General features: G+C 59.8%; 1 protein-coding gene across 1 annotated transcript; it reads right to left on the bottom strand.

Moving 5' to 3' along the window:
- Positions 1-4,474: 4,474 nt before the first annotated feature.
- Positions 4,475-24,553, bottom strand: WDR86 (WD repeat domain 86). The gene is made up of 6 exons (XM_002715060.6): positions 23,938-24,553; positions 12,598-12,739; positions 9,677-10,103; positions 6,608-6,743; positions 5,213-5,316; positions 4,475-5,045 (listed from the first exon to the last, which is right to left on the bottom strand). The coding sequence occupies exons 1-6, from the start codon at positions 24,098-24,100 to the stop codon at positions 4,872-4,874; spliced, it is 1,146 nt and encodes a 381-aa protein (XP_002715106.2). The 5' UTR covers positions 24,101-24,553; the 3' UTR covers positions 4,475-4,871.
- Between the last annotated feature and the right edge of the window lie 1,345 nt (positions 24,554-25,898).

Below are 25,898 nucleotides of genomic sequence, written 5' to 3'. Positions count from 1 at the left end.
CACAGGGCTTCTTTTGTTCTTACGTCTTCTCTGGCTTTGCCGCACACAGGCTCCCTCCTTGGGGTAGGAGGTATGGAAAACACTTGCTGGGGCCAGCCGGGCCCTGGGCCCTCCGCCCCGGCTCTCGGGGAGGGAGCTTCCCGTGGCCTTGCTCCTGCTCTTGCCCTCTGCCTGCAAGTACTGCGCTCTGAGCCCCCCTCCCCGTGGTGGCAAGGAGGCTTACTGTAGGGGTGGGCTGCTCCCCGGGGAAGGCCTGCAGGACAAGGGGTGGGAGGGAAGGCCTTGGGACTGACGGCCTCTTGGTCTTGCCCAGCGTCCTCCCTGTGAGCACGCCGCAGTCGCTAGCTGTGAGCCCCTCCACCCCGCCCTGGAACTGTGCTTAACTCTCCACTCCAGGTGCTGCGGGAGTGCTGCGGGCACCCCCGGGGTGCACCAGCCAGGCCAGCAGGGTTTTTGTGGAGATTCTGTATATGAAAAGATGTGGCTCCGATGGCCAGGCTCAGTGCCACCCTGTGTTCCTCCGTAGATGTGTGTTAAATAAAAGTCCTTTCTAGCACGCAGGGCACGGCCGGCAGTAGCCAGGCGGTGAGTGAGTCAAGTGCTACACGCATTCCTGATCCAGAGTCAGCGGAAACTCCCGTGGCCGTGGGTAGGACGGGCCACGTGTCGCCCTCACCGGGCTGACTGAAGGGCTGTGACGTCATCAGATGTGGACAGCAGGGGCAGGCAGCGGGCACAGGGGTTGCGTTGCCTGTACTCTGTCAGAGTACCTGGCTCCGGTCCTGGCTGTGCTGCTTCTGATCTAGTTTCCGGCCTGGATCCAGTGCGCCTGGGGAGGCAGCAGATGATGGCTCAAGTACTTGGCTCCCTGCTAACCCACGCGGGAGACCCAAGTGGAGTTTCAGGCTCCTGGCTTCAGCCTGGCCCAGCCCTGGCTCTCAGGACATTGGGGAAGTAAACCAGCCCTCTCTGCCTTTCAGATAAAATGAATCAACAACTACATTTTCTAAAATGCAGACAGCAGTCCAGTTGAGACAGATGGGAACCTTGTCGTTCTTTTAAAATGAGTGATGGTGTTGGAGATCAGAGGTGGGAAATTCATTCAGAAGTTGCCAGGCTACCTTTGCCATAAGTTACCGAAATTCCTAGATTACGTGTGGGTGACCTAGAGCTTCGTGTCTATCCAAGACTTTTTTCCACTGGGTTTTGTGAGGATTGGAGTGAGGGTCCTGAGAAGCAGCAGGGGACATCTGCTGTACAGCTCGGGTGCTGGTGGGGAGGGGAGGCGGGGCGGGGTGGGGAGGCGGGGCGGGAGGGCAGGCCGCGGTGCACCTCCCAGGATGTGATGGGTAGAGGCCACGGGCTGAGGGGATGAGTCTCTCTTTTTTTAAAGATTTACTTATTTGAAAGAGTTAGAGCCAGAGAGAGAGGTCTTCTATCCACTGGTTCACTCCCCAAGTGATCGCAACAGCCAGAGCTGAGCTGACCCAAAGCTAGGAGCCAGGAGCTTCTTCCGGGTCTCCCATGTGGGTGCAGGGGCCCAAGGACTTGGGCCATCTTCCACTGCTTTCCCAGGCCACAGCAGAGAGAGAGCTGGATCAGAAGTGGAGCAGCCAGGTCTTGAACCAGCACCCATAGGGGATGCCGGTGCTGCAGGGCGGGGCTTTACCCGCTGTGCCACAGCACCAGCCCTGGTGATGAGTCTCTTGATATCTCTTTGAGACAATGTTGGTCTTCGTTTCAGGCCTGAATTTAAGCTTTTGGCTAACAAGGCACCACTGTGGGCTTAGATCAAGACAGAGGCTTCTAGCATCCGAACTGGCTTTGTTGATGATCATGGAGAGGCTAGGGAGGAAGCAGAGTGAAGGGAGCTGTGGAGAAGCCGGTTCTGCAGGTGGGGCAGGATGTCCACTGTTACCCAGGCGCGGCTGGCGCCTCTGGGGGTGTGAAACTGGACAGACGGTGGCTGCTGGGAGCGAGGGGGCTGAGGCAGCCAGAGGAGGGCCCGGGAGCGTTCTCCGTGGAGGGTCAGAGGAGAAGGAACACTCTGGGCCCAGCACAGACACAATGTGGGGGAAGCCACCGTGAGATCCGTTCATGGGATCACAGGGGTGGTTGCGGCCCCACCAGCTGGTGAGTGTGGAGACGAGCCTGGCTGGACAGTCGCTGAGTCCAGTTACAGAGCCCGCAAAGAGGGGTTTGGGGTGGGGGTAGGGGGTCGGGGGATGACTTCAGGAAAGTGGTGAGGTCAGCCTGAGGCTGGGATAAGGTGTGTTGGCCCTGGCCAAGTGCACCTGTGCTTGGCTTGTCAGATTACCCCTGCTTTGTCTTCTTGGTGAGTAGTATTCATGTGAGACACGAGGCTCACACGTGCTGCTTCAGTGCCCAGGTGCGCGCAGCAGTTGGCCATGCGCAGGGGCACGGTTCAGGGTCTCCCCCGTGGGCGGCAGGGACCCAGTCATTGAGTCCTCACTCGGCCCCTGCGAGTCTGCGTTTCCAGCCCCAGCGCTCCAGTGTCCTGACTGCTTCACCACGAGGCTGAGTGCCCCCGAGTCTGTTCTTGGCCCCTCCTCCTAGCCAACCAAATAGATTGCTCAGAGGTACACCTGCTTTCTAGCAGAGCGACTGGCGTGGCTCAAGGGACCAGGTCTGGATTCACGCGTAAATGTCTGGAGCTCATGGGAGTCACAGAAATGAGCGTTTCTCCTTGAGACAGGACTTCAGAAAGTTCACGGGAAGGGAATTCAAAGAGGAGTTTATTGTGGTGCAAAAAATTCTGAAATTCCTGCATATCAAGGACCTATAAAGTATGCAGACAGTGTTATGAGAAAACATGGATTTCAAAAATTTTTTGCACCAAGATAAAGCATTTTTGTTTTTAAGATTGGTTTGCAAGGCAGAGTGACACATCTTTCATGCACCGGTTCACTTCCCAAATGCCCACAACGCCTGGGGCGGGGTCAGGCCGAAGCCGGGGATGCCCGCCAGATCTCTCGGGAGAGCAGAACCCAAGTCCTTGGGCCATCACTCACTGTGCTCCCAGGTGCGTTAGCAGGAAGCTCGGTTGAGCAGCCAGGACTTGAACAGCACCCGGATATGGGGTGCAAGCATCCCCCAGTGGCAGCTTGACCTCCGTGAGCCGCAGCACCTGCCCCTGAACTTCTAATTCCATCTCCCATGAACTTTTTGAAGTCCTCTCATAATGTTCTCAAATGGAACAAGGTTTCTGTGCTTTGGAAATAAAAAAAAAAAATCACTCCCAATGCATTGTGCTGTCTGGATGCAAAATAGTGTTTTATTTATTCCTCTTTGGGGGGTAGGGGGAGCAGGGGGGCTCAGAACACGTGCAGCAGCCCGGGCCCTAGGACCCACGCCCAGCTGGTTTGTCCCTCTGGGCAGCTGGATGGGGGAGGAGCCAGAGCTGCTGGGGTGAGAACGCAGGTCACCTGCCAGCATCAGCCAGCAGGGTCTGTGAACGGGAACTTCAGGATGGTCCCAGGACTCGTCACGGGGGGTAGCCACAGGCAGACCCCTTGGCTCCCTCCACCTTCTGGTGGGCGTGTTGCTCCCTGCAGCCGCTGGCCTGGGGAGGAGCTGCCCACAGGTCTCTGTGCTAAAGCCCACTGGACAAGAGTGTGTGTCCCATTTCTGCAGGCTCCTCCCAGACTCTGCTTGCTACTAACAGCTTGATTTCCTGGGGGACCGCTTGGGCTCCCAGGGTTTTGAGAGTCGGCCTGCAGCACAGTCACAAATGTATGCATCTTCTTCCGCGATCTGAACCTGTTCGCCCAGGGCCTGAGCATCCCAGAACGGTGGGACCTTGCGGTGAGAAACACCTCTTGCATTGAGACCACGAACTGCACACTTGTCTGCATCAAGGCTTGCTCTGCACAGGAGACCTGTCGCTAACGGTGCACTGCCGTCGGCTGCAGCTTCTCTCCCTGCACCGCGGGTGAGCCAGGGCCGGGCACGGGGTATTGTGAATGCTGGCAGCAGCGCCAAGGACCTGGAGAGCGCCCCTTCAGGCGCTATGATGGGCGCGGCAGGAGCCTCCCTCAGGGCCTGCTCAGCCCAAGCCCCACTCGCTTCCACCTGGGAGGGCTCTCCCCAGTGGGGTGTGTGCGCACGCGCGCTTGTGCCGTGTGCCGTGTGCCGTGACTACGCTGGGCACCGCGCTGGCTCCTCTACAAGACGCCAGCCGGCTGTTGTCTGTCCTACTCCAGACCCCGAAAGCGGAGGCCCTCCAGCACCAGGCAGGACGATGATGGGTGCGCCAAAGCCGGGGTCCTCGCTGTCCTCCAGCAGACTAAAGAACAGGTGTTCTTTCCCCTTGCACGAGTGACTCGGGGGACCATCCTGACCTCCCCAGGAGGAGAGGCTGCCCAGGCCAGGAGCCCAGCCACCCCTGGGTTTCTGGACCTTTGTCCCGTTAAGGAAGCTGAGACTGCAAAGCAAACAGGACACAACTCGAGAGTGCTGTTAGGGGCGTGTATTTCAGTCGCTCAGCCAGGTCCTATTCGCGGACAACTGGCAGAAATAACAGTCTGGCTCAGTAGCTTTCTCTAAGAGGCCTGGGCTCCTCGCAGCGGGAAGCACTTGGCCTCAGGGGCTCTCAGGGGTCTCTGGGACACTGGGAGTGGGAAGGGTCCCGGGTAGGCCAGATGGCGCGACCTCAGCTTAGGGGAGGAAGAGGTGCCACAAGGGACGGTCCCCGGTGACAAGTACCCTCTCCCTCCCCCACGGGCGGAGGGCGTTGAAAAATCCACCGAGGAAAAACAAAGACCCCCGCCACCCAGCTCTCCTGCAGGCTGGGGCTCCTCCGGGCTCCTCCGCAGGCAGCAGGACCGGGGCCAGGCGGCAGGCGGGCGGGCTCAGGCCGGCTGCAGGGGCGCGGCGGCGCAGCCCACCTTGTTGCTGAAGAGGCGCGAGAGGCTGCGTTTGGAGGCGCGCCTGGGCGGCGGGGGGCGCGGGGCGCGGAGGCCGCGCACGTCCCAGAGGCGCAGGGCGCCGTCGTGCGAGGCGGTGTAGAGCACCTGGCCGTGCACCTGTGGGCGGGCGGCCTGTTCAGCTTGCGCGCCCGCCACCCGCTGCGGGGGTGCGGACGGAGGGGACCGCATCTGCCCACGGTGCGGGGCGGGGGGGGGGGGGAGACAGGGTGTGGAAGGTCTTCACCTCCCAGAGGGAACCAGGGACCGGGCGGCGGAGGTCCTACCTGGATGCAGTTGATAACGAAAGCGTGGCCCCGGAACACCCTCTGCAGCTCTCCGGTCTGGGCGTCGAAGGCCCGGGCGCAGGCGTCCCCGCTGCCCGTGAACACTGTGGACACACAGTGGGCGTCGGGGCCTCCGCCGCCACCTTCTCCCCAGAGCCCAGGAAGAGAGAGCAGTGTGGCCCCCGGCTGGCCCGCAGGGACGCCATAAGGGTCATTCGGAAGTAGGCAGAAGCCCCCACCCCGCCACCCCGCCCCTAAGGGAAACAGGAGTCATCTTCGCTGTGTCACCCCATCCCTGTGGGTGTGTGGAAAAGAGGGACCTCCCTCCATCTGCCTGCGGTCCTGCACCCACCCCCCACCCCGCGCAGGGGAAGCAGTCTCCTCTCCCTGGGAGCTTCCTCCAACCAACCCAACTTCTCTGCTGGCTTCCAGGAGCATCAGTCACCAGGAGGGGCCTAGGAAGTTTGCATTTCTCGCCCCTCCCCTCCCGCCTGAAGCTGCTGGGGGGGCGGTCACACTGAGACTACAGGAGCTCCCTCCCTTGGCCAACCCTGACTCCAGGATTGGAGGCGAATCGTTTGCTTGGCAGGCATCCCAGGGAGCACCCGAGGGGAGCGGGGGGGGTGGGGGGGAGGACGGGACCCAAGCAGGGGCTGCCCCTGAGCAGCAGGTGGCTGCTGGGGCCCTGGGGAGACTGTAACGACCCCCGCGGGCGTCAAGACCCTGGGCACTTACCCATCAGCTCAGTCAGTCATTGCTAGGAGGACTTGTGGGTGTCAACCCCCTCAGCACCGCCAGGGGGCGCTGCCCCTGCCAGGCTCTGTGTGTGTGTGTCTCCCAAGCACTGCCTGGGGGACTCCCTGCTCTGGGTACATCCACGCCTCGCCCTCGCTTCCTGCCTTCATCTGTCCGTCTGTAGCCTCTTTGCAAAAGCTGCAGGGCGCATGTGGCCCTGGGTGGGTGGGGGGTTCGCTGCCAGGCCTCTCCAGCTCCTTTCCCGCCTCCCGACCCCGCAGACCAGAGACAGCATGGCTGCTGAGCGGGCGTGGGCGGCGCGAGGGTCAGGAATTAAATCCTGTAACCTCGGTAACTTGGGGCAGCAGGGAGGGCCCGCGGGGAGGGGCTTCAACGTAGCCCTTGAGCCTAGCTGGATTACCGGGTATCTGCCTCGCTGGGAGACTTGAAGTGTGTCCTAGAGATGCGCTTTGGACCCTAGGGCCTCCAGACACCCAGGGGTATCTTGCAGGGGACGGCGAGGAGGCGGGGGCGGGGGCCTGGGACAGACGCAGGAGGAGCAGGTGCTGACAGTCCCCAGGGGGCTGCCCAGGCTCGAAGCAGAAGCCAAGCAGCAGAGGAAAGGGCGGGCAGCGCCCCCTGGCGGCACCGCTCACTTACACGTGCCCGCGTGGTACTTGAGGGCGCTCACGTTCCGTCTGTGGGCGGAGAAGGTGCGCAGGTGCTCGCCCGTGTCGGCCTGCCAGCACTTGACGGTCCTGTCGGCGCTGCCCGAGTACACCAGGCGGTCCACGAGCTGGGAGGAGGGCGGGGGCTGGCCTCAGCCGGGGCTCCGCGGCCGGGCCGGCTGCAGGCTCCAGGCGACCACCTGCTTTAGGTGGACGGCGCCCACTGTCCACTCCCGACAGCGCCCACTGCCCACTCCCGTGGCCCTGGGTGCGGGGTGAGGGGCCCGGAGAAGGGCTCTCGCACAGGACTTCGAGCAAGAGAATGATCTAGAACCCGACAGCCGGCTGCTGGCCCGGCAGCGGGCCCTTCAGGGACCAGCACAGGACTCCCCTGGGCTGGCACCCCCAGGGCAGGGAGGAGGGCCCGAGGCGCGCTGATTAAAGACAATCCCGCAGGGCGGGCCCTGTGCTGCAGGTTGGGCCGATCCGATAGGCTCCCTTCCCCTATCAGGAGTGCAGGCTGCAGTCCCAGCCCCTGGATTCCGAAGCCATCGGACCACCCAGGTATTCAGGGGCTGGCGCTTTGGTGCGGGCATCCCATATGGGCGCCGGTTCAAGTCCTGGCTGCTCCACTTCCGATCCAGCTCTGCTATGGCCTGGGAAAGCAGTGGAAGATGGCCCAAGTCCTTGGGCTCCTGCACCCGTGTGGGAGACCCAGAAGAGAAGCTCCTGGCTCCTGGCTTCAGCCTGGCCCAAGCCTGGCCATTGCAGCCATTTGGAGAGTGAGCCGGTGAATGGAAGATCTGTGTGTGTGTGTGTGTGTGTGTGTGTGTGTCATTCTCTCTGTAACTAATGCCTTTCAAATAAAATAAATAAATCTTAGGAGAAAAAAAATACCCATGTCTGGGTTTGAGTCCCAGCTTGGCTTCCAGTTCCGGCTTCTTCCTAATGTGGATCCCGGAGGCAGCAAGTGATGGTGCAAGTACTTGGTCCTGCCACCCATGTGGGAGACCTGCATGGAGTTTCGGGCTCCTGCCTTTAGCCTGGCACGGCTCTGGCTGCTGTGGGCATTTGGGGAGTGAACCAGCAGATGGGAAATTTCTGTGTTTCTATGTCTCTGCCTTTCAAATAAATACCTAAGTGAAAATGAATAAAGCAGTAGCTGGCGTTCATAGTAGTCCTAGGATGCAGGGTGCCCCCCACTCCTCAGGATCTGCTTGCTATAACAGCACTTTTTTAAAATATTATTTATTTATTTGACAGATAGACAGTGAGAGAGAGAGACAAAGAGAAAGGTCTTCCTTCCGTTGGTTCACCCCCGAAATGGCTGCTACAGCCGGTGCTGCACCAATCTGAAGCCAGGTGCTTCTCCTGGTCTCCCATGGGGTGCAGGGCCCAAGCACTTGGGCCATCCTCCACTGCACTCCCGGGCCACAGCAGAGAGCTGGCCTGGAAGAGGGGCAACCGCGACAGAATCCGGCGCCCCAACCGGGACTAGAACCCGGTGTGCCGGTGCCGCAAGGCGGAGGATTAGCCTAGTGAGCCGCGGCGTCGGCCCTGTGACAGCACTTTTGCAAGGAGGCTGGGCCAGGACAACACAGGCCCAGTGATCTCAGGCTGCCTCTCTGGCCTCAGGGCCTTGCCTTTCTCTCTAGCTGTATTGGAAACATTCACTCTTTTTTTGTTTGTTTGTTTGTTTGTTTGTTTGAAAGGCAGAGAGAGAGAGAGAGAGAGAGAGAGAGAGAAATCTTCCATTGCATGGTTCACTCCCCAAATGGCCGCAATGACCAACGCTGGGCCATGCCGAAGCCGGGAGCCAGAAGCTTCATCCAGGTCTCCCACGTGGGTGCAGGAGCCCAAGGACATGGGCCATCTTCTACTGCTTTCCCAGGTGCATGAGCAGAGAGCTGGATCGGAAGAGGAGTGGCCAGGAATTCAACTGGCGCCCATTTGGGATGCCGGCACTGCAGGCAGCGGCTTAGCCCACAATGCCGCAGCGCCCGTCTCAGCATTTCACTCCTTTAGGCCAATGTTAATAACTAATTTCAAGAGCAGGATGTGGCAGCAGTCCCGGCTGCTCCACTTCCAATGCAGCCCCCTGCTAATACACCTCGGAAAGCTCAGGAAGATACCCAAGTGCTTGGGCCCCTGCACCCATGTGGGAGACCCGGATGAAGCTCCTGGCTCCTGGCTTCAGCCTGGCCCAGCCCTAGCCACTGTGGCCATTTAAGAAGTGAATCAGCAGATGGAAGATCTCATTCATTCTCTCTCTCTCTCTCTGTACGTCTGCCTTTCAAATAAATAAATAGATAAACCTTTAAATAATAATAATAAAAGAGTGAGCACACACGTGTATTTGCTATGCTTTGCACTGGAAATGTTTCACCCTGGCCCTGCACCAAGGGGACTATAAGGTCCAATAACACTGCGCGGATAAGGTCCTGGAAGGGGCCAGGGAATTCAGCGCCCAGAAGCCCTCCACCAGACGGCAGGGGGCGCCTGTGCGCATGTCCATAAACCTCCAGTGTGGACGCAGACGGCAGACCCGGCTCTCAGTTCTTTACCCAGATGCCTGTCTGTCTGCCTGGCATTCGCGCCACTAAACCTGGCTAGCATGCTTACTGCTTGAAAAGAGAAGGGGAGGGGAGGGGAGGGGAGGGGAGAGGATGGGGGAGGCAGGGAAGGGGAGGAGAGGAGAGGATGGGGAGGCAGGGAAGGGGAGAGGAGGAGGGGAGGAGGAGAGGAGGGAGGAGGGAAGGGGAGGGGAGCCAGTGGAGGTCAGGAGGGCCTCAGCCTGGCAGCAGAGGGGCCGGGCCCAGCCTCCCCACACAGATACAGCAGCCGGGAGCTGTAAGCCAAGTCCTCTTACCCCGGGTTCCCTGCGGAAGCCCTACCCCACCCCCAAACCGGGAAGGTGGCCCTATTTCGAGAAAGGTCTTCAAAAAGAGGTCGTGTGGGTGGGCGTTCGTGCAGTAGGGCGCCCCCCCCCCACCAGTCTGGGGTGCGTGGTCCCCGCGGAGCCGATGCACACAGCAGCCGGGCCGGGCAGGGCAGCTCTCACCTGCAGACAGATGACGGAGCCCTGGTGCTCCCGGAACACCCGCAGCTGCTCCCCGCTCCGGATGTCCCAGGCGCGGACGGTGGCGTCGGTGCTGCCGGTGAAAGCCGTGTAGCCGGGCGTGTCCAGCACCAGGCACAGCACGGCGCCCGTGTGGCCCCGCAGCGTCTGGTGGCAGCAGCCACTGGCCACCTGCCACACCTTGGCCGTGCCGTCTGTGCTGCCGGTCACCAGGAGCCCGCCGGCCGCCGTGGCCACCTCCTCTGCACAGGGAGCTTCCGGGAGGTCCCAGGGGGCAGAGTAGGCCAGCGTCAGCACGCAGTTGCGGTGGCCCCGGAACTCCCGGGACATCTGCCCCTTGTCCACCGTCCAGACGCGAGCTGTGCGGTCGTAGGAGCTGCTGAAGAGCTGGTTGTTGGCCACCAGGATCCTGGGGGCATCAGAGGCAGGGTCAGGGTCCATGGGATCCACACAGCGCCCCCTGCGAGCCAGCCTCACCCCCGGCAGCTGTAGCAGCCTCTCCTTCCGGTCCACACACTCACCTTCCAAGGCCCAGCTGAAAGCACCCCACCTCCAGGAAGCCACCCTGACTTCCCTTCTGTGACCCATCCCCGCGCTCAGCCACCTGCTCACCTGCCCTGCACCTGCAGCGGGGAGTAAGGTCAGAGGCTCTGCTCCCGCCCAAGGCTGCGCTCAGGGCAGCCACTCATGACAGTTAAAGGAGGAGGGCAGGAGGGAGACAAGGACGGAGGGCACTGAGCTTCCCAGGAAGTCTGGGGCTGAGGGGCTGAGCTGGTCCCCCTGGAGACAGCTGTTAGGAACTCCAGAAACACCTCCTGCCACTCCAGCTCCCAGACCCAACGCTGCAGCAGGTGGGGCGGAGGTGGGCTGTCGGCTCAGCTGCAGCTTTAGTGGCAGCCCTCGTGGGGTCCCAGGCTCCCAGCAGGCCAAGAGGCCCGGGGACTGCGGGTGGGAGAGCGACGGGGGCCTTGCCTCCCAAGGGAGCAAGCGGTCAGCAGGCCCGCCTCTGGATCTCAGGGTGCAGAATGCTAAGAACTTCTCCCGTTTGTCTCCTGAGCACAACCACGCCTAGCATTTCAAAGGGCCTGGGTTCCCGCCCCTCGCACATCTCTCATCCCCAGGGGAGGCCACAGGGCTCAGGCCCTGGCTGCAGCAGGAAGGGGTGGGGTGGGAGGAACGTGTGTCCCTGCTGGAATGGGACAGAGGAGCTGCCAAGGGTCAAGACCCCTCCTGAATCAGAGCTGGCCCCTGCACGGCTGGGAGGAGACCCAGTCCCGGGACCGCCTGCTGCCCCTCCCCTGCCCTCTGCAGGAACCCCTGCATTTGCTGCAAGTGACTCAGCCAGGATGCGCTGACACGCGCACTCTCGGCCCACGAAGCACCGTTTTCCCAAGAGGAAAGTGACGTTCTGGCACTGTGGCCCAATGGGTGCTGCTATGGGGCACGGAAGCAGCTTGCTGGCTGTGGTCCCGCGGGAGAAGGCAGGGACGGGGTGAGGGGCTTGGTGCCCCCCAACCCAGACTCACACGCCCAGCACAGCCCTGAAAAAAAGGAGCAAGTGATCAAGGGCCTCGCACTCACCCGCCGTGATCACGGTTACCTGACCAGGGACTCATGGGAAGAGTGTGTGCACCCGTAGGAGCGTGTGTCTGTGTGTCTGGGTGTGTTGTGTGTGCGTTCCGTTTGTGTTGTATACGGGTGATTGCATGTGTGCGCACATATGTGTACGTGTGTGTGTGTGCACAGGAGACTAAGGCTGGCAGATAAGAATTCCCACCTTGCACTGTTCACTTTTAGCTCTGACAAGCCAGCAGCCAAGGACACACTGCATCCCCTCCCGCCCCCCACAGCCCTGGCTGACTGATTCACACAGGGGGTTCTCCCCGCCCCCATACTGTTGAACTTCCGGGACAGACTGCATTCCAGGAAGGTCAGGGTGCCCAGAAGAGGCCGGCCTGTTGGTCCCAGGGCAGGTCTCTGGCCCCGCCTACTTCAGCTAAGGCAGGGGCTGGGCCGACACCCTCCCTGGTGCCTGGGGGCCTGCAGACTGATCTCTCTTCGGCCTTCTCCTTGCGGGTGCTCGGACCCCAGGCTGCTGGCCTGATCCCCGCTGCCGCCCTCGTCCACCCACCATGCCTGCCCCACCCTGCACTCTCACAGCCCCCCAGCTTGTCCCTGGCCTCTCTGCTGGCCCAGCGCCAGCCCCGGCCCCCTGCGGAGATCAGCCTCCCGCGCCTTCCCATTCCCCTCCCGCCCACTCCCTCCAACAAGGCTGCCAGGCGCCACGGCTGCCGCCCCAACCCCGCGCCCCGGTACTGGGCAACCCCCCAGAAGCCCGAGCAAGCATCTCAAGTCACACAGATGGTGTCCATTGATCAGCAAAGGAATGTCTACTGCTCAGCTCAGTGAGGAAAGAAAGGAAAACTTCAAACCCTCTCGGGGAGGGGGTGGGATATTTTCAACAACCACACAGAAAGGTTCAGAAACACCCTCCCCGCCATCTTATAGCAATCTCTCTCCGTTTGCTCTTTGGTCTGACGACAGGAATGAATTCAGCATCTTCCTCTGCCCCAGCAGGAGGCGCCCTATAGGCTTCCGATGCCTGTCCGGTGCCCAGCAGGGGGCGCTGTGCTGGCAGAGCAGCCCCTCAAGGGGGAGGGGGTGACAGGCACAACTCACAGGGGTGCGCCCTTTTTCCCACGCCTCCCCTTCCCAACCCTCCTTGCAGCCCCAGGCAGTGGGCACTTGGGCCCAGGGACACCTCCGTCCTAGACTTTCCGTCCCTGCGTGCTGCTGTCCACACAGGGACTTCCCCAGAGAACCTAGACTCCTCAAAGTCCAGGGTCTCTGTCCCCTTGACGTCCCATGGACAGGACGCGGCCCAGGCCCCAGGGCGGGCTGACCTGTTCACAATGGATGTGTGTCCTCGGTACACCTGCACACACTGCCCGGTGAGCACGTCCCATCTCCGGATGGTGCAGTCGGCGCTGCACGTGAAGGCGGCTTCGTCCTCCAGCTGACAGAAGGTGACGTAGCTCTCATGTCCTGCAGGAAGGGGGAGGTGGGCAAGGAGTGTGGGAGACCAGCCCGGGACTTGCCAGTCCCTTTTAAATGCGGACTTCAGTCCGGGAGCTTGTCGGAAGCCTGGGGCCCTGGGAGCAGTACGGCCAGTCCCCTAGCCCCGAAGCTTCTCTTCCACTGTCTCCCTCCTCTTCCTTCCTTATTGTGCCTTCTCAGTCTCCAGGCCTATTCAGCAAACCCAGCCTACACAGGCAGACGCACAGGGGCCAAGGCTACGGGCTCCATAGCCGGGAAGGCTGGACAAGGTCCTGGGACTGCCCGTGGCAAAGCGCATTCACCTGCGCAGCCTCCTGCAGTGACCGCGCCCGCCTCAAGGGGTCGTCGTGCAGACTGAGCTGCAGGAGTTGCAGTGCAGCCAAGCCGAGAGGTTGGCTGTTTTCCCTGCATTCGGCAGGCCCAAAGCTCGCAGGTCCTGTGTTACCTTACGGGAAAAGGGACTTCGCAGAAGTGATTAACTTGAGGATCTTGATTTGGGACGCTCACTCTGGAGTATCTGGAAGGGATCTGAATGCCATCACAAGGGTCCTTAGAAAGGAAGAGGGGGATCTGACACCCCAGAGGAGATGGCCACATGAGGCTGGCGCTGTGGTGTAGCAGGTAAAGCCATTGCCTGCAATGCCCGCATCTCACAGGGATGCCGGTTCAAGACCTGGCTGTTCTATTTCCGATCCAGCTCTCTGCTATGGCCTGGGAAAGCAGTAGAAGACAGCCCAAGTCCCTGGGCCCCTGCACACACGTAGGAGACCTAGAGGAAGCTCCTGGCTCCTGGCCTTCGGATCGGCGCAGCTCTGGCTGTAGCGGCCAACTGGGGAGTGAACCAGCAGATGGAAGATCTCTCCCTCTCTCTCTCTCTCTCTGTCTCTCCTTCTATGTAACTCTGACTTCCAAGCAAATAAATCTTAAGAGAGAGAGAGAGAGAGAGAGAGAGAGAGAGACAGCCAGCCACATGAAGACAGAGGCAGCCAGAAGCCAAGGAATGCTAGCAGCCACCAAAGCTGGACGCCACCAGGCATAGCTTGTCCCCCACAGGCTTCCCGAGCGGTGTGGCTACCTGCTGGCACTGGCGTCAGCCCAGGGACACTGACTGCACGCTCGTGGCCCTCACAGACTGCAAGAACACACGGGAACTGTTTCAAAGCGCCAGGCGTGCTCATTTGTTGCGGTGGCCCACGACACAACCGGAGAGACAGAAACCATCAGTGCATACGCCCCCTTCCAAGACAGCTCCCATAGCGCGAGTGCAGGCTGCGCTCAACAGGGCTCAGCTCCTGCACTGGCCAGAGGCTGGACCAGGCTTCCCAGAGGCCGCGGGAGGCTCCCACCAGGACTTCAGGGCAGCACACAGCATGTGGGCACTGGAGGCACCGGGGGCCTGGGAGGCCTCTCAGGGCAGAATCGAGCTGATGGCTGAGGAGTTTGGGACCTGGTGCAGGCAGAGGGTGAGCCACAGGTAAAGACGATTCCCCTGGGAGAACCATTGTTAGGGCCAAACTAGCAATAGAATGTAGGAATGTTAGAACCAAGAGCCATTTTACAGATGAGAAAACTGATAGATTCAAACACTCACAAGATTTGGGGGATACGTATTGGGAGGAATATTTATCACATTAATTCTGATTGATTTAAAACATTTATCTTGGGTCTGGCATTGTGGCGCAGCAGGTAAAGCCGCCGCCTGCAACACTGGCATTCCATATGGGCGCCGCTCCGAGTCCTGGCTGCTCCACTTCTGATCCAGCTCCCCACTAACGGCCTGGGGAAGCAGTAGAAAATGGCCCAAGTGCTTGGGCCCCTGCACCCACCAGGGAGACCTGGAAAAAGCTGCTGGATCCTGGCTTTGGATCAGCCCAGCTCAGGCTGTTGCAGCCATTTGGGGAATGAACCAGCGGGTAGAGGCGCGCTCTCTCTCTCTCTCTCTCTCTCCCCCTAACTCTTTCAAATAAAAAAGTAAATCTTTAAAAATAAATAAATAAAAGTAAAAATTTTCTCTTGATGTCTGGTATCGGGCAGAGAGAGATTCAGACTCTGCTGGTGGTTCAAGCTGATTCATTTGGGGCTGGGGGTCTTGGGTGTAGCCCCTTGGAGTCAACTTCCTGGGTTGTAGGAAATGGAATTTTTTTTTAAATGACAGTTTCCCAATCTTCTTGGAGAGCGTGCATCAGGCCTTTAAGAAAACAATGTAGGGCTCAAGTAAACACTTGAAGAAACTACAGATTATGTTTCCCTGAAAATACACGTTGGCTTCAAAGTTCAGGGCAGAATGTGTTTGGCAAAACACGGCCCAGATTTTTTGCCAGCCCCCAAGAGCTTATAAAATATTTTTCAGTTGTCAACAAACTTTCCCTGAAACCAGATCTGTCCCACCCTCGCTGCTGCCACCGGGTGGGCTCAGCTTGGACTCCGGGGGGGGGGCACCTCAGGCTCCCTGCAGGCCGGGCAGGGACAGGCAGCCAAGGTGCCCGCAGGGAGCCAGGCACTGTGTGTCCAGCCATTTCCATCCCATCCCATCCCATCCCAGGGGCAGGGAGGTAGAGGTGGGGGTGGGTGGTGAATTCAAAGCCAGTGGCCAGAACTACAGCCACCAAACCTGGGTAGCTGAAGTCCTGAGCCGGGAGATCACTTTATGACAAGTGTAAGGCGGTAAAAGGATATACAGATTGTGAATCAATGAAACATAAGTGCGCATGAAGTCTGGAAGAGGCAAGATAGAAAGGAAGTTACATTTTCCAATGTAAAAGAAGAAGCTTCATCTTTGAACTTGGGCCTGGCTGACCCCAAGCCTCCATCTCTGAACTTTGGCCTGGCATTCAGCCAGCCGAGGCTCCCGGTGGAGCCAGGGCCCCGCGGAGAACAAGCCCCTGACTCTGGGTTCCCAAGCACTCACCTCCCCGCCCCTTCTGAAGATAAACCCGCACAGGTCACAGGTCAGAGCCCGCCAGCCAAGGACTTTGCCTGACCCCCAAGATCCATATCCCACAGGACTCCACCAACCCGAGACACTCAGGGTCTGCCACGCCACCCAGGGCGCTCATGCCCCACTCCGGACACCAGCGATGGCTGAGGGAGGGCCCCCCACGCCTCCAGGGAACACAGCGCCTGGGCCTTCAGCTGCTGGAATTGTGCAGAATAAGCAAAAAACGCCCCAACTAAAAACAAATATTTTCGAAAGGATGAAGAATGCAGATAAGATACAGCTATGTTTAAAAGAACACGCTGAGGCCCGAGGGCTTCCTGCCAAGGTAGGGGGCCCCTTCCCGCCTCCCTGCCCGCATGCTAGGGGCTTGCAGCAAGTTCAAAGCCAAGCTGCTCCCTCCCTGCACTTCCTGGGCAGGGATAGGCTGCAGCCAGGAGCCTGGTGCCCCAGGGGACAGCCCAGCTGCACCAGACCTTTGTTTTAGCATAAAAGCTGACTCTGGGGCCGCTGCTGTTGTGGCCCAGTGGGCTAAGCCACTGGCAGTTCTCTAGGAGTGCTGGTTGGAGTCCTGGTTGCTCCACTTCCAAACCAGCTCCCTGGGAAAGCAGTGGACGATGGCCTAAGCGCTTGAGCCCCTGCCACCCACATGGGAGACCCAGATGGATTTCAGGACTCCTGGCTTCAGCGTGGCCCAGCCCTGGTTGTTGCGGCCAGCTGGGGGGAGTGAACCAGTGGATGGATGACCTCTCTGTGTCTCCCTCGCTCTGTAACTCTGCCTTTCAAATAAATAAATAAATCTTTAAAAAACAAAACACAGGATCTGGCCGGCTTGATGGCTACATGGAACAGGGATGCCATTGCTAACTTGCACTATATCCCAACACAGCAAGTATATGCGGAGAGAGCTGTCCGAAGGCTGTCTGCAGCCCTCCCCTTCGCTTCCCACCCTGCTCTCCTCCCCACCCCCACTGCGTGGCCTGCAGGACAAGGGGGAGACCCAGCAGGAGTGGCAAAAAGCCTCAGCCTTCTCCCCAGCTGACTCCGGGGCAGGACACAGAGGCGGGTCCGCTCCTCACCCTCACTTGTCAGGGAGAGAAGACAGTTCTGCAGGGTGCACCTCCCTTAGACTCTGCCTCCTTATTTGGAGGGTGCCGCCACCTTGCAATGCCATCTCGGCAAGCTCAGGAGTGCAGGGGTGTGGCGGCTACAGCGGGCAGTGACACTGGCGACTCTGGAGGGATCCCAAAGGCCAGCTGTGCTCTCACCCCTGCTGAGCAGCAGCACTCACCCCTTCCAGCCCAACCTCCCCCCTGGCCCTGACCCTTCCCATGACCTTGGCCACGGCTCCCCTGCCTCCTTCTGCGCCCATCTCAATTCACTCCAAAGAACTGAAGAGTGAATTACTGGAACGGGCTTCCCTCGCATCTCTACTTAGAGCAAACTGCTAGGGCAGGCATTTGGCTTAGCAGTTGAGACACCAGTCGGGTGCCTACTTTCCAATCCCAGCTCTGCTTTTTTTTTTGACAGGCAGAGTGGACAGTGAGAGAGAGAGACAGAGAGAAAGGTCTTCCTTTGCCATTGGTTCACCCTCCAATGGCCACCGCGGCCGGCGCGCTGTGGCCGGCGCACCGCGCTGATCCGATGGCAGGAGCCAGGAGTCAGGTGCTTTTCCTGGTCTCCCATGGGGTGCAGGGCCCAAGCACCTGGGCCATCCTCCACTGCACTCCCTGGCCACAGCAGAGAGCTGGCCTGGAAGAGGGGCAACCGGGACAGAATCCGGCGCCCCGACCGGGACTAGAACCCGGTGTGCCGGCGCCGCTAGGCGGAGGATTAGCCTAGTGAGCTGCGGCACCGGCCTCCAGCTCTGCTCTTAAGTACAGCTTCCTACCAACGCGCACCCCTGTTAGCAGCAAGTGATGGCAAAGCAGCTGGATTGTGGTGCCCATGTGGTGGCACTGGGGGGTTAAACCTCTGCTTGATTCACCTGCATCCTACACAGCAATGCCTGCTTCATGTCCTGGCCTCTGTTTCTGACCCAGCTCCCTGCTACTGCACCCGAGAGCGAGAGCAGCAGACGACGGCCAAGTACCTGGGCCTCTAGCACTCATGTGGGAGACCCAGTGGAGTTGCTGGCTCCCACCTGGCCCAGCTCTGGCTGTTGAGGGCATTTGGGGAGTGAAGCAGCAGATGGAAGATCTCTTTCTCTCCCTCTCCTTTTAATCTCTCTCTGTTGCTCTGCCTTTCAAGTAAATAAAAAATCTTCTTAAAAATGTACTCGGGGGGCCAGTGCCGTAGCATAGCAGGTAAAGCCACCACCTGCAGTGCTAGTTCGATATGGACGCGGGTTCCAGTCCTGGCTGCTCCACTTCCAATCCAGCTCCCTGCTAATGTGCTTTGGAAAGCAGTAGAAGATGGCCTAAGTCCTTGGGCCCCTGCACCCACGTGGGAGACCTAGAAGTTCCAGGCTCCTGGCTTCGGATCAGTGCAGCTCTGCTGTTGTGGCCATTTGGGGAGTGAACCAACAGGTGAAGACTCTGTCTCTCTCTGCCTCTCTGTAACTCTGACTTTCAAATAAATAAATCTTTAAACACACACACACACACACACACACACACACACCTGAGTTTTGAGCTCATGAGGAAAAAGTGTGCACCTCTTCTCCCCCACCAAACTTCTGCTGTTCTGCAGCTCCTCTGCCCCCGGCCCAGCTGGGTCTCTGAGCCTTTGCTTCCATCCTACCTGAAGTCTCGGTGGCCTCCTTCACTGAGCCCCTCCAAATGCCACCCTTGCTTCAAGTCTCCCTTCCAGTCCCACCTGGGCCAAGAGCTGAACCCTGGCTACCCCCAGAGTGCCTGCTTATCACAAGTTCAACTGCACACAGAGGTCCTCAACCATTTCCAATGCAGTCTGCACATTCACTGGGACAGGACCCGTGCCCTCTTGCATCTTCAAAACCGACAATGGCACCCAGCACAGTTAGCCCATCAGGCTGGCTCAAGTACCACCTGCTCAGGAGGTCAGCCCATCTGAGACTCAGTTTCCCCATTCACAAAGGGGACAATAAAGGGTCGGAGACACAAATTAGGAGGAACCTGTAACCTGGTGAAGTCAGGCGCCAATGACCAACTCACACAGGACACAGGCATGAGTGGTAAGACGATGCGATGCCAGAGCTGTTCACGAATTGGTTTCACCCCCACCGCAACTCCATTCGGCTAGGTTACCATTGCTAGCATAGGGTACAGAGGAAGAAACGGTGGCAGAAGAAGAAACAGGATTCAAACCCAAGCAATCCAGCTTCACTCGGAGCCAAGTCCAGCTCTCCGCTCACCAGAGGCCAGCAGTTGTCAATCCAGACAGGTTCAAAAGCACCAGGAGGGGGCCGGCGCCATGGCGCAGTAGGTTAATCCTCCACCTGCTGCACCGCCACCCCATATGGGCGCCGGTTCGAGTCTCAGCTGCTCCTCTTCCAGTCTAGCTCTCTGCTGTGGCCCGGGAAGGCAGTGGAGGATGACCCAAGTGCTTGGGCCCTGCACCCGTGTGGGAGACCCGGAAGAAGCTCCTGGCTCCTGGCTTCGGATCAGCATAGCTCCAGCCGTTGCGGCCATTTGGGGAGTGAACCAACAGAAGGAAGACCTTTCTCTCTGTCTCTCCCTCTCTCTGTAACTTTACCTCTCAAATAAATAAATAAAATCTAAAAAAAAAAAAAAAAAAAAAAAAAAGCACCAGGCCCACATTGTGGGGCTCCCAGGAAATAGAGGTCAAACCCAATCTCCCAGTCGTCAATTTCCCAGTCATTAGAAGACACAGTGAGAAAAACTGTGGACTGGCTACAGTGGGCACACCCTTTGGGCTGCGTCCCTTAGTCCTAGGCGCTGCCATTCTGGGCAGTGTTGTTGAGCTCACTGATGGAGTGAAGTGCCCCCAAGTGAGGGCACTTTTTCCCCTCAGGGGGAAAAGTGAGAAAGATGGGGAGACTGGGAGTAGCCATCAACTGCATCTGAAAACGGATTCCATGCATTTGAAAGCTAACAGTCCACAGTGAGGGCGCAGCTCTGCCACCCCAAAGCCTTCAAGGGCAACAACCTCACAAGGGTTCTGCTGCACAGGATCAGCCCTCCTGCCCTAAACTCTGCGAGATACACAGGGAAGCCTCCGGACCCCGACTTGCCTCTGCTACAGAGGACAGAGCTAGATGCTTGTCTTCAGAGGAGGAAGGCACGGTGAGAACCATCAAGCCCAGCCACTCTGTCCAAGAAATTCACAACTGACCAACAGGCTTTTTGATCAGAGGGCTTCTGGGGGCTCAGAGCCATACAGGGAGCAAGCACTCCACAGAGGCTGGAGCTCTGAATTTGGAGTCAGGAGCTTTTCTGGGGCTGCCATTGATAACCCCTGTGGGCCAGCACCGCGGCTCAATAGGATAATCCTCCGCCTAGCGGCGCCGGCACACCGGGTTCTAGTCCTGGTCGGGGCGTCGGATTCTGTCCCGGTTGCCCCTCTTCCAGGCCAGCTCTCTGCTGTGGCCAGGGAGTGCAGTGGAGGATGGCCCAAGTGCTTGGGCCCTGCACCCCATGGGAGACCAGCAGAAGCACCTGGCTCCTGCCTTCGGATAGGAGTGGTGTGCCGGCCGCAGCGCACCGGCCGCGGCGGCCATTGGAGAGTGAACCAACGGCAAAAGGAAGACCTTTCTCTCTCTCTCTCTCTCACTGTCCACTCTGCCTGTCAAAAAAAATAAATAAATAAAAATAAAGATAGCCCCTGTGTCCGGGTATGAGCAGCAGCCACGAGGCAGGGTGGATGCCCTCCCTGCTGTTGGCCCAGCCCCGTGACCTGGGACCAGTCCTGGGACCTCAGGGACACCAGACAGCACCCACCCACCTCCCAGGGTAGGATCTAGAAAACGTGGAGAGTGGGCTGTGTCGGCAAATCAGTCCACACCTCCTCACACCCACGGATGGCAGAGTCCTGAGGACTACTCACGCATCTCACTCAGATGAACATTTATAAAATCAAGGGTCCTAAGCCGGCGCCACGGCTCACTAGGCTAATCCTCCGCCTAGCGGCGCCGGCACACCGGGTTCTAGTCCCGGTCGGGGCGCCGGATTCTGTCCCGGCTGCCCCTCTTCCAGGCCAGCTCTCTGCTGTGGCCCGGGAGTGCAGTGGAGGATGGCCCAGGTGCTTGGGCCCTGCACCCCATGGGAGACCAGGAAAAGCACCTGGCTCCTGGCTCCTGCCATCGGATCAGCGCGGTGCGCCGGCCGCAGCGCGCCAGCCGCGGCGGCCATTGGAGGATGAACCAACGGCAAAAGGAAGACCTTTCTCTCTGTCTCTCTCTCTCACTGTCCACTCTGCCTGTCCAAAAAAAAAAAAAAAAAAACATTTAAAAAAAAAAAATCAAGGGTCCTAAATAAATGTGCTGACGTCACCAATACAAAGGCGCCTCCAGGAGGGGGCTGGCAAAGGCCTTGCTTTCCCCAGGGAAGCCACACAATAGGAGACCCTCACACCCCCAAGATGACTCCTGGACAGCTTGAATCTATTAGTGACCTCAGAATAAAGAAAGGCTACCTTTGTCCCCTCTGTCCTTAAAAATTCTTGAAATGCCAACCCTTGTAACAGCAGAAACTCTCGTGGTGGGGGAGACAGCCAAGCAGCTGGCCAATAGTTTTCCACTCCAGGGAGGATGGCCCTTAGCTAGGGCAGAAGGTCGGACACTGCCCCACCCCCCAGAGCATTCAAACAAGGAGCTATGAGGGCCACCCAAGTGGGTGCCAGGGAAGGAGGCCCAGACGCCAGGTGCAGAGCTGGGCAGGAAGGTGCACCCTGGGGGATGGGTCAGGCTGCAGAGGGGGTGGTCAGCCAGGCACCACCAGGCCAGGACGAGCCTGGAAAAGCTTGGCTGTTGGTCGGCGCCACGGCTCACTAGGCTAATCCTCCGCCTTGCGGCGCCGGCACACCGGGTTCTAGTCCCGGTCGGGGCGCCAGATTCTGTCCCGGTTGCCCCTCTTCCAGGCCAGCTCTCTGCTGTGGCCAGGGAGTGCAGCGGAGGATGGCCCAAGTGCTTGGGCCCTGCACCCCATGGGAGACCAGGATAAATACCTGGCTCCTGCCATCGGATCAGCGCAGCGCGCCAACCGCGGCGGCCATTGGAGGGTGAACCAATGGCAAAGGAAGACCTTTCTCTCTGTCTCACTCTCTCACTGTCCACTCTGCCTGTCGAAAAAAAAAAAAAAAAAAAAAAAACAAAACAAAAAAAAAAAAAAAAAAAAAAAAGCTTGGCTGTTGACAGGAGAAACTCAGCTAATAAGCTGGGCTCCCACAATGAGACCTGGACCCCAGGGCTCCCTGGTTACTTGAGCATCAGACCAACCCCAGAGCTTGTTAGAAATGCCAATTCTAGGGGCATTTAAGCCACAGGCCGTGATACCGGCATCTGGTATCAGAGAACCAATTCCAGCCTAGCTTTTCTGCTTTGGCTCCAGCTCCCTGCTAATGCACCTTGGAAAAGCAGTGGAAGATGGTCTAGGTGCTTGGGCCCCTGCCACCCATGTGGGAGCCCGAGATGGAGTTTGAGACTCCTGGCTTTGGCCTGACCCACTCCTTGCCTTTGCAGCCATTTGGGGAATGAACCAGCAGATGGCAAATCTCTCTCTCTCTCTCTCTCTCTGTGCAACTCTGCCTTTCAAATAAATCTTTTAAGAAAAAAAATGAAGAAATGCAATTCCAGAGACAGAGTTTGTGACACAGCAGGTTACACTGCCACTCAAAATGCCCACATCTCATATTGGAGTGTCCACGATTGAGCTCCACTTCCAATCCAGCGTCCTGTCAATGCACCTGGGAGGTAGCAGATGATGGCTCAAGTAGGTGGGTTCCTGCCACCCCCATGGGAGATCCAGGTGGAACTCCTGGCTCTGGCCTGGCCCAGCCCTGGCTGTTGCAGGCATTTGGGGAGTGAACCAGAGGATGGAAGATTTCTTCTTCTTTTTCTATCACTGTGCCTTTCAAATAAATAAATAAAAACTTAAAAAAAAAAAAAAAGAAACAATTCAAGAGTCCTATTCATGGGGGAAGAAAAAATCACGGGAGCCCAGGCCCAGGACTCTGCATTTCTGAAACCCCTTCAAATAAAGGCTTATGTTTGGGAAGCAATGCAAGTTGGATGAAGAATTTCTAGCGTGTTTCCCATCTTCTACGCTTAGTAGAGGGCTCACCAACGTGTGTGACTACCTAGGGGAGAGGGGACTGCGCGATCAACTCTCGCCCACACTCTTCCTTACCGAGCTTTGAAATATCTACCCTGTTTTTGTTTAAAGCCGACAGTGTCCGGAGCAGCCAATACTGAGGCTAATATCCTATGGAAGGAAAAGAAGCAGCCCAGGTTTTGCCGGGGGTGGGGTGGGGGTGGGGGGACACCCAGGACAGAAAGCCTGCTGTCTCGCCAGGGGCCTTGGGCGGGCTACTCTGGCAGGATCAGCGTCCATCCCTGCAGGCAACACACAGGCCCCAGGGGGGCAGGGTGGGGGGAGGACACACCCAGCACACAGGCCAAATCAGCAGGTGTGTGCCTGTAGAACTGTCACCAAATCTGTACACTGTGTGATACACTGCTGTCTCACCCCTCTTTTGAGAAACTTGGATCAGTCCCAGTCCACTCCCCTTCCTTCCACAGTGCAGAGACGTGGGGGGCAGGGGTGGGGAAAAGAGGAGAGAGGACAGCTGGCCAGGGTGGGACAAATCTGTTACACCTGTCCACGCTGGCTGTGCCACCCAGGGCAAGTTGGGTGGCTCTGAGCCTCAGCAGCTACGTCTGCTCGTGAGATAACACAGTGCAGATGACACACGTCCGGGACGTCACTGCCCACCACGATGGCCCCACAGTCAGCCAAAGGTCACAAGGCTACCCAGAGGCCAGGCAAGGCTTGCTTTCCAAGAGTGAAGGTGCAACTTTTTGTTTGTTAAACTGTCGGAGCGGTAAGGACTTGGTACAGCCGGTTGACACATGGTCGTTGCCTCCGCAGCGGGCGCCCCTCGGCCCACCAACCCCCAGCCGCACCCGCAGCCTTTTACCCCTGGCCGCGGTGCGCCGGACTCTGGCCTGGGCGAGCGCTCTTCCACCAGCGTGCGGGGACGGACAGGGAAGGGGATCTGCGGACGAAGGGTCAGGTCCTCTGCCTGGGGCAGGTGAGCTGGCGGCGGGGAAGTCAAGGGAGGGGGTCGGGAGCGCGCGGCGAGGCGGGTCTACCTTGCAGGAGCGCGCAGCACTGGCCGTCGGCGGTGCTCCAGAGCCGGGCAGTGCCGTCCTCGCTGCCCGTCAGCAGTCGCTGCCCGTCGGGGCTCAGGCTCAGCCAGTTGATCCCCCCGTGGTGGTCGGCACAGACCCTCAGGGCTGACCCGCCGCCCCCCATCCTGCCGGCCGGGCCGGGGTCGCGGAGGAGCTGAGCCCCGCTAGGGAGGGGCACCCCAATGTCCGCGCAACCGCTCCGCGCGGCGGCGGCGGCCGGCGGCCATCACTGGGGACCCAGGCACCCCACTCTTTCGGGCGCTTGTGGCGCGGCCGGGGTCACTGACCCTGGTTTCCCACGGCCCACCCGCCTCCGGATCGGTTCACCGGGCGGAAGCGGCCAACTCGTGACCCCCACCCCGCGATGGGGCAGTCTCAGGAGCGCGGGGCAGAGGGATCCCCTTCTCCGCACCGCCTCGGAAGACCCGCACGTCACCCCCACCCCCACCCCCACCCCAGGCGAGCAGGGCAGCGGCGAGGCCGGGGCCCGGGGGCCGGGAGAGGAATCCGGGAAGCTGAGCACCCAGAGCCCAGCGCGCCCGCCCCGGCCAGCGCCGCGCGCACCAGGCGACGGAGTGCGGAACAATGCGGTCCAGCCTGGCTCCTCCTCAGAGACCACCCCTCAACCTATCCCCTCCCACTTCTCGGGCTGCGCCCCAGGCCCCACCCCACGCTCCTGCAGCCTCCCCGCGGCGTCCTCTGGGGCTTGACCTCTGGCGCTCGCGCCAGCGACGGCTCCACGTGCGGACACCCCACCCCGGGCAGCCGGGCTGCGCCTCTGGGTTCTGCTCTCTGCCACTCCCGCCGCCCCCGTCCCCAGGAGGGAGCACGAAGTATGGAAGGGTTTGGGCCCTTTGGGGGCGGTCCCCCTGCTGGAGGGCGCGACCGCGTCAGCCCCTAGCCCGCCCTCCGTGTGGGCAATCGCGCGCAGAGCCCGGATTCTGCAGCCGTGCCGCCGGGCGTCCGTGGAGCTTCGCGGGGAGGCCGGGCCCGGCTGCGGCCGCCGCGAGTGGCCCCCGGCTGGGCGCGCGCAGTGCATGGCCCCCTGAGACCTGCGCAGGAATCCCGCAGCCCTCCCGGAGCGCCCGGCCGCTGGTTCCCATTAGAGCAGTTCCGGCGCCGACCTCGCTGCCTCGCTGGGGGGCGGGGAGGGTGACCCCCTACTCGGATCCTCTAGGTCCTAGAGGTAGCAGGATTTCCCGAACCTTGCTCTGCTCTGCCAGGAATCTCGGGGGCGGGGGGGGGGCGGTGCACCTCACCCGCCGGCTCTGGCTGACCCCCAGAGCGCGGAGCCCTGTGTTCCCCAGAGGCCTCACTAGAGAGAATCCATGCTTTCCCCCCTCAAACTTGTAAATCCGGTCGAACCTTAGCTTAAGGAACGTGGGCAGTGGGGGGCCACTGAAGTGTGTTAAGGGCGCTAGGGTGAGATTTGAGGTCTCCGGAAGAGGGCTGGTGACCCCTGGGGAGGAGGTGGCTCAAGGAGGCCGGAAGTGGTTGGCTGATCCCGTGGGAGAGAGGAAGGAGGCATGAAAGGGGCGAGGTATTCAGAAGTGGGCTTAGGCTCCAGGCCCCTGCAGTGGGGGCTGCGTGGTGACGCTGCCCTTGAGTTCATCCTGAGATCTGAGTTTGACTGCGAAGACTGACGGGCAGGTGGCCGCACAGCTGTGGCCGCCAGGTGCGATGGGATGGGCAGGGGAGGGTGGGAGTCCGGGTGGGCTTTGAGGCTCCGCTCTGATGGGAGCCAGAAGTAGGTGAGGATTGAGGACCCCAAAGACAAGGTTCACCCCGGGAAGAGCTGGGGGTGGGTATGGAAATCTGGGCAGAAGGGTGGAGGGCAGCTGGGCACCCCCCCCCCCATCCTAGAAACTGAGGGGAGGCCCGAGGCGGGGTGCAGCGGAGGTGGCGGAACTCTGAAGGAGCTT

This window comes from Oryctolagus cuniculus, chromosome 7 (genome assembly GCF_051225735.1).
Source record: "Oryctolagus cuniculus isolate XC-2025 breed Fujian yellow rabbit chromosome 7, ASM5122573v1, whole genome shotgun sequence".
Classification (NCBI taxonomy): Eukaryota; Metazoa; Chordata; class Mammalia; order Lagomorpha; family Leporidae; genus Oryctolagus; species Oryctolagus cuniculus.
This window is presented reverse-complemented; position numbering and strand designations above follow the sequence as displayed.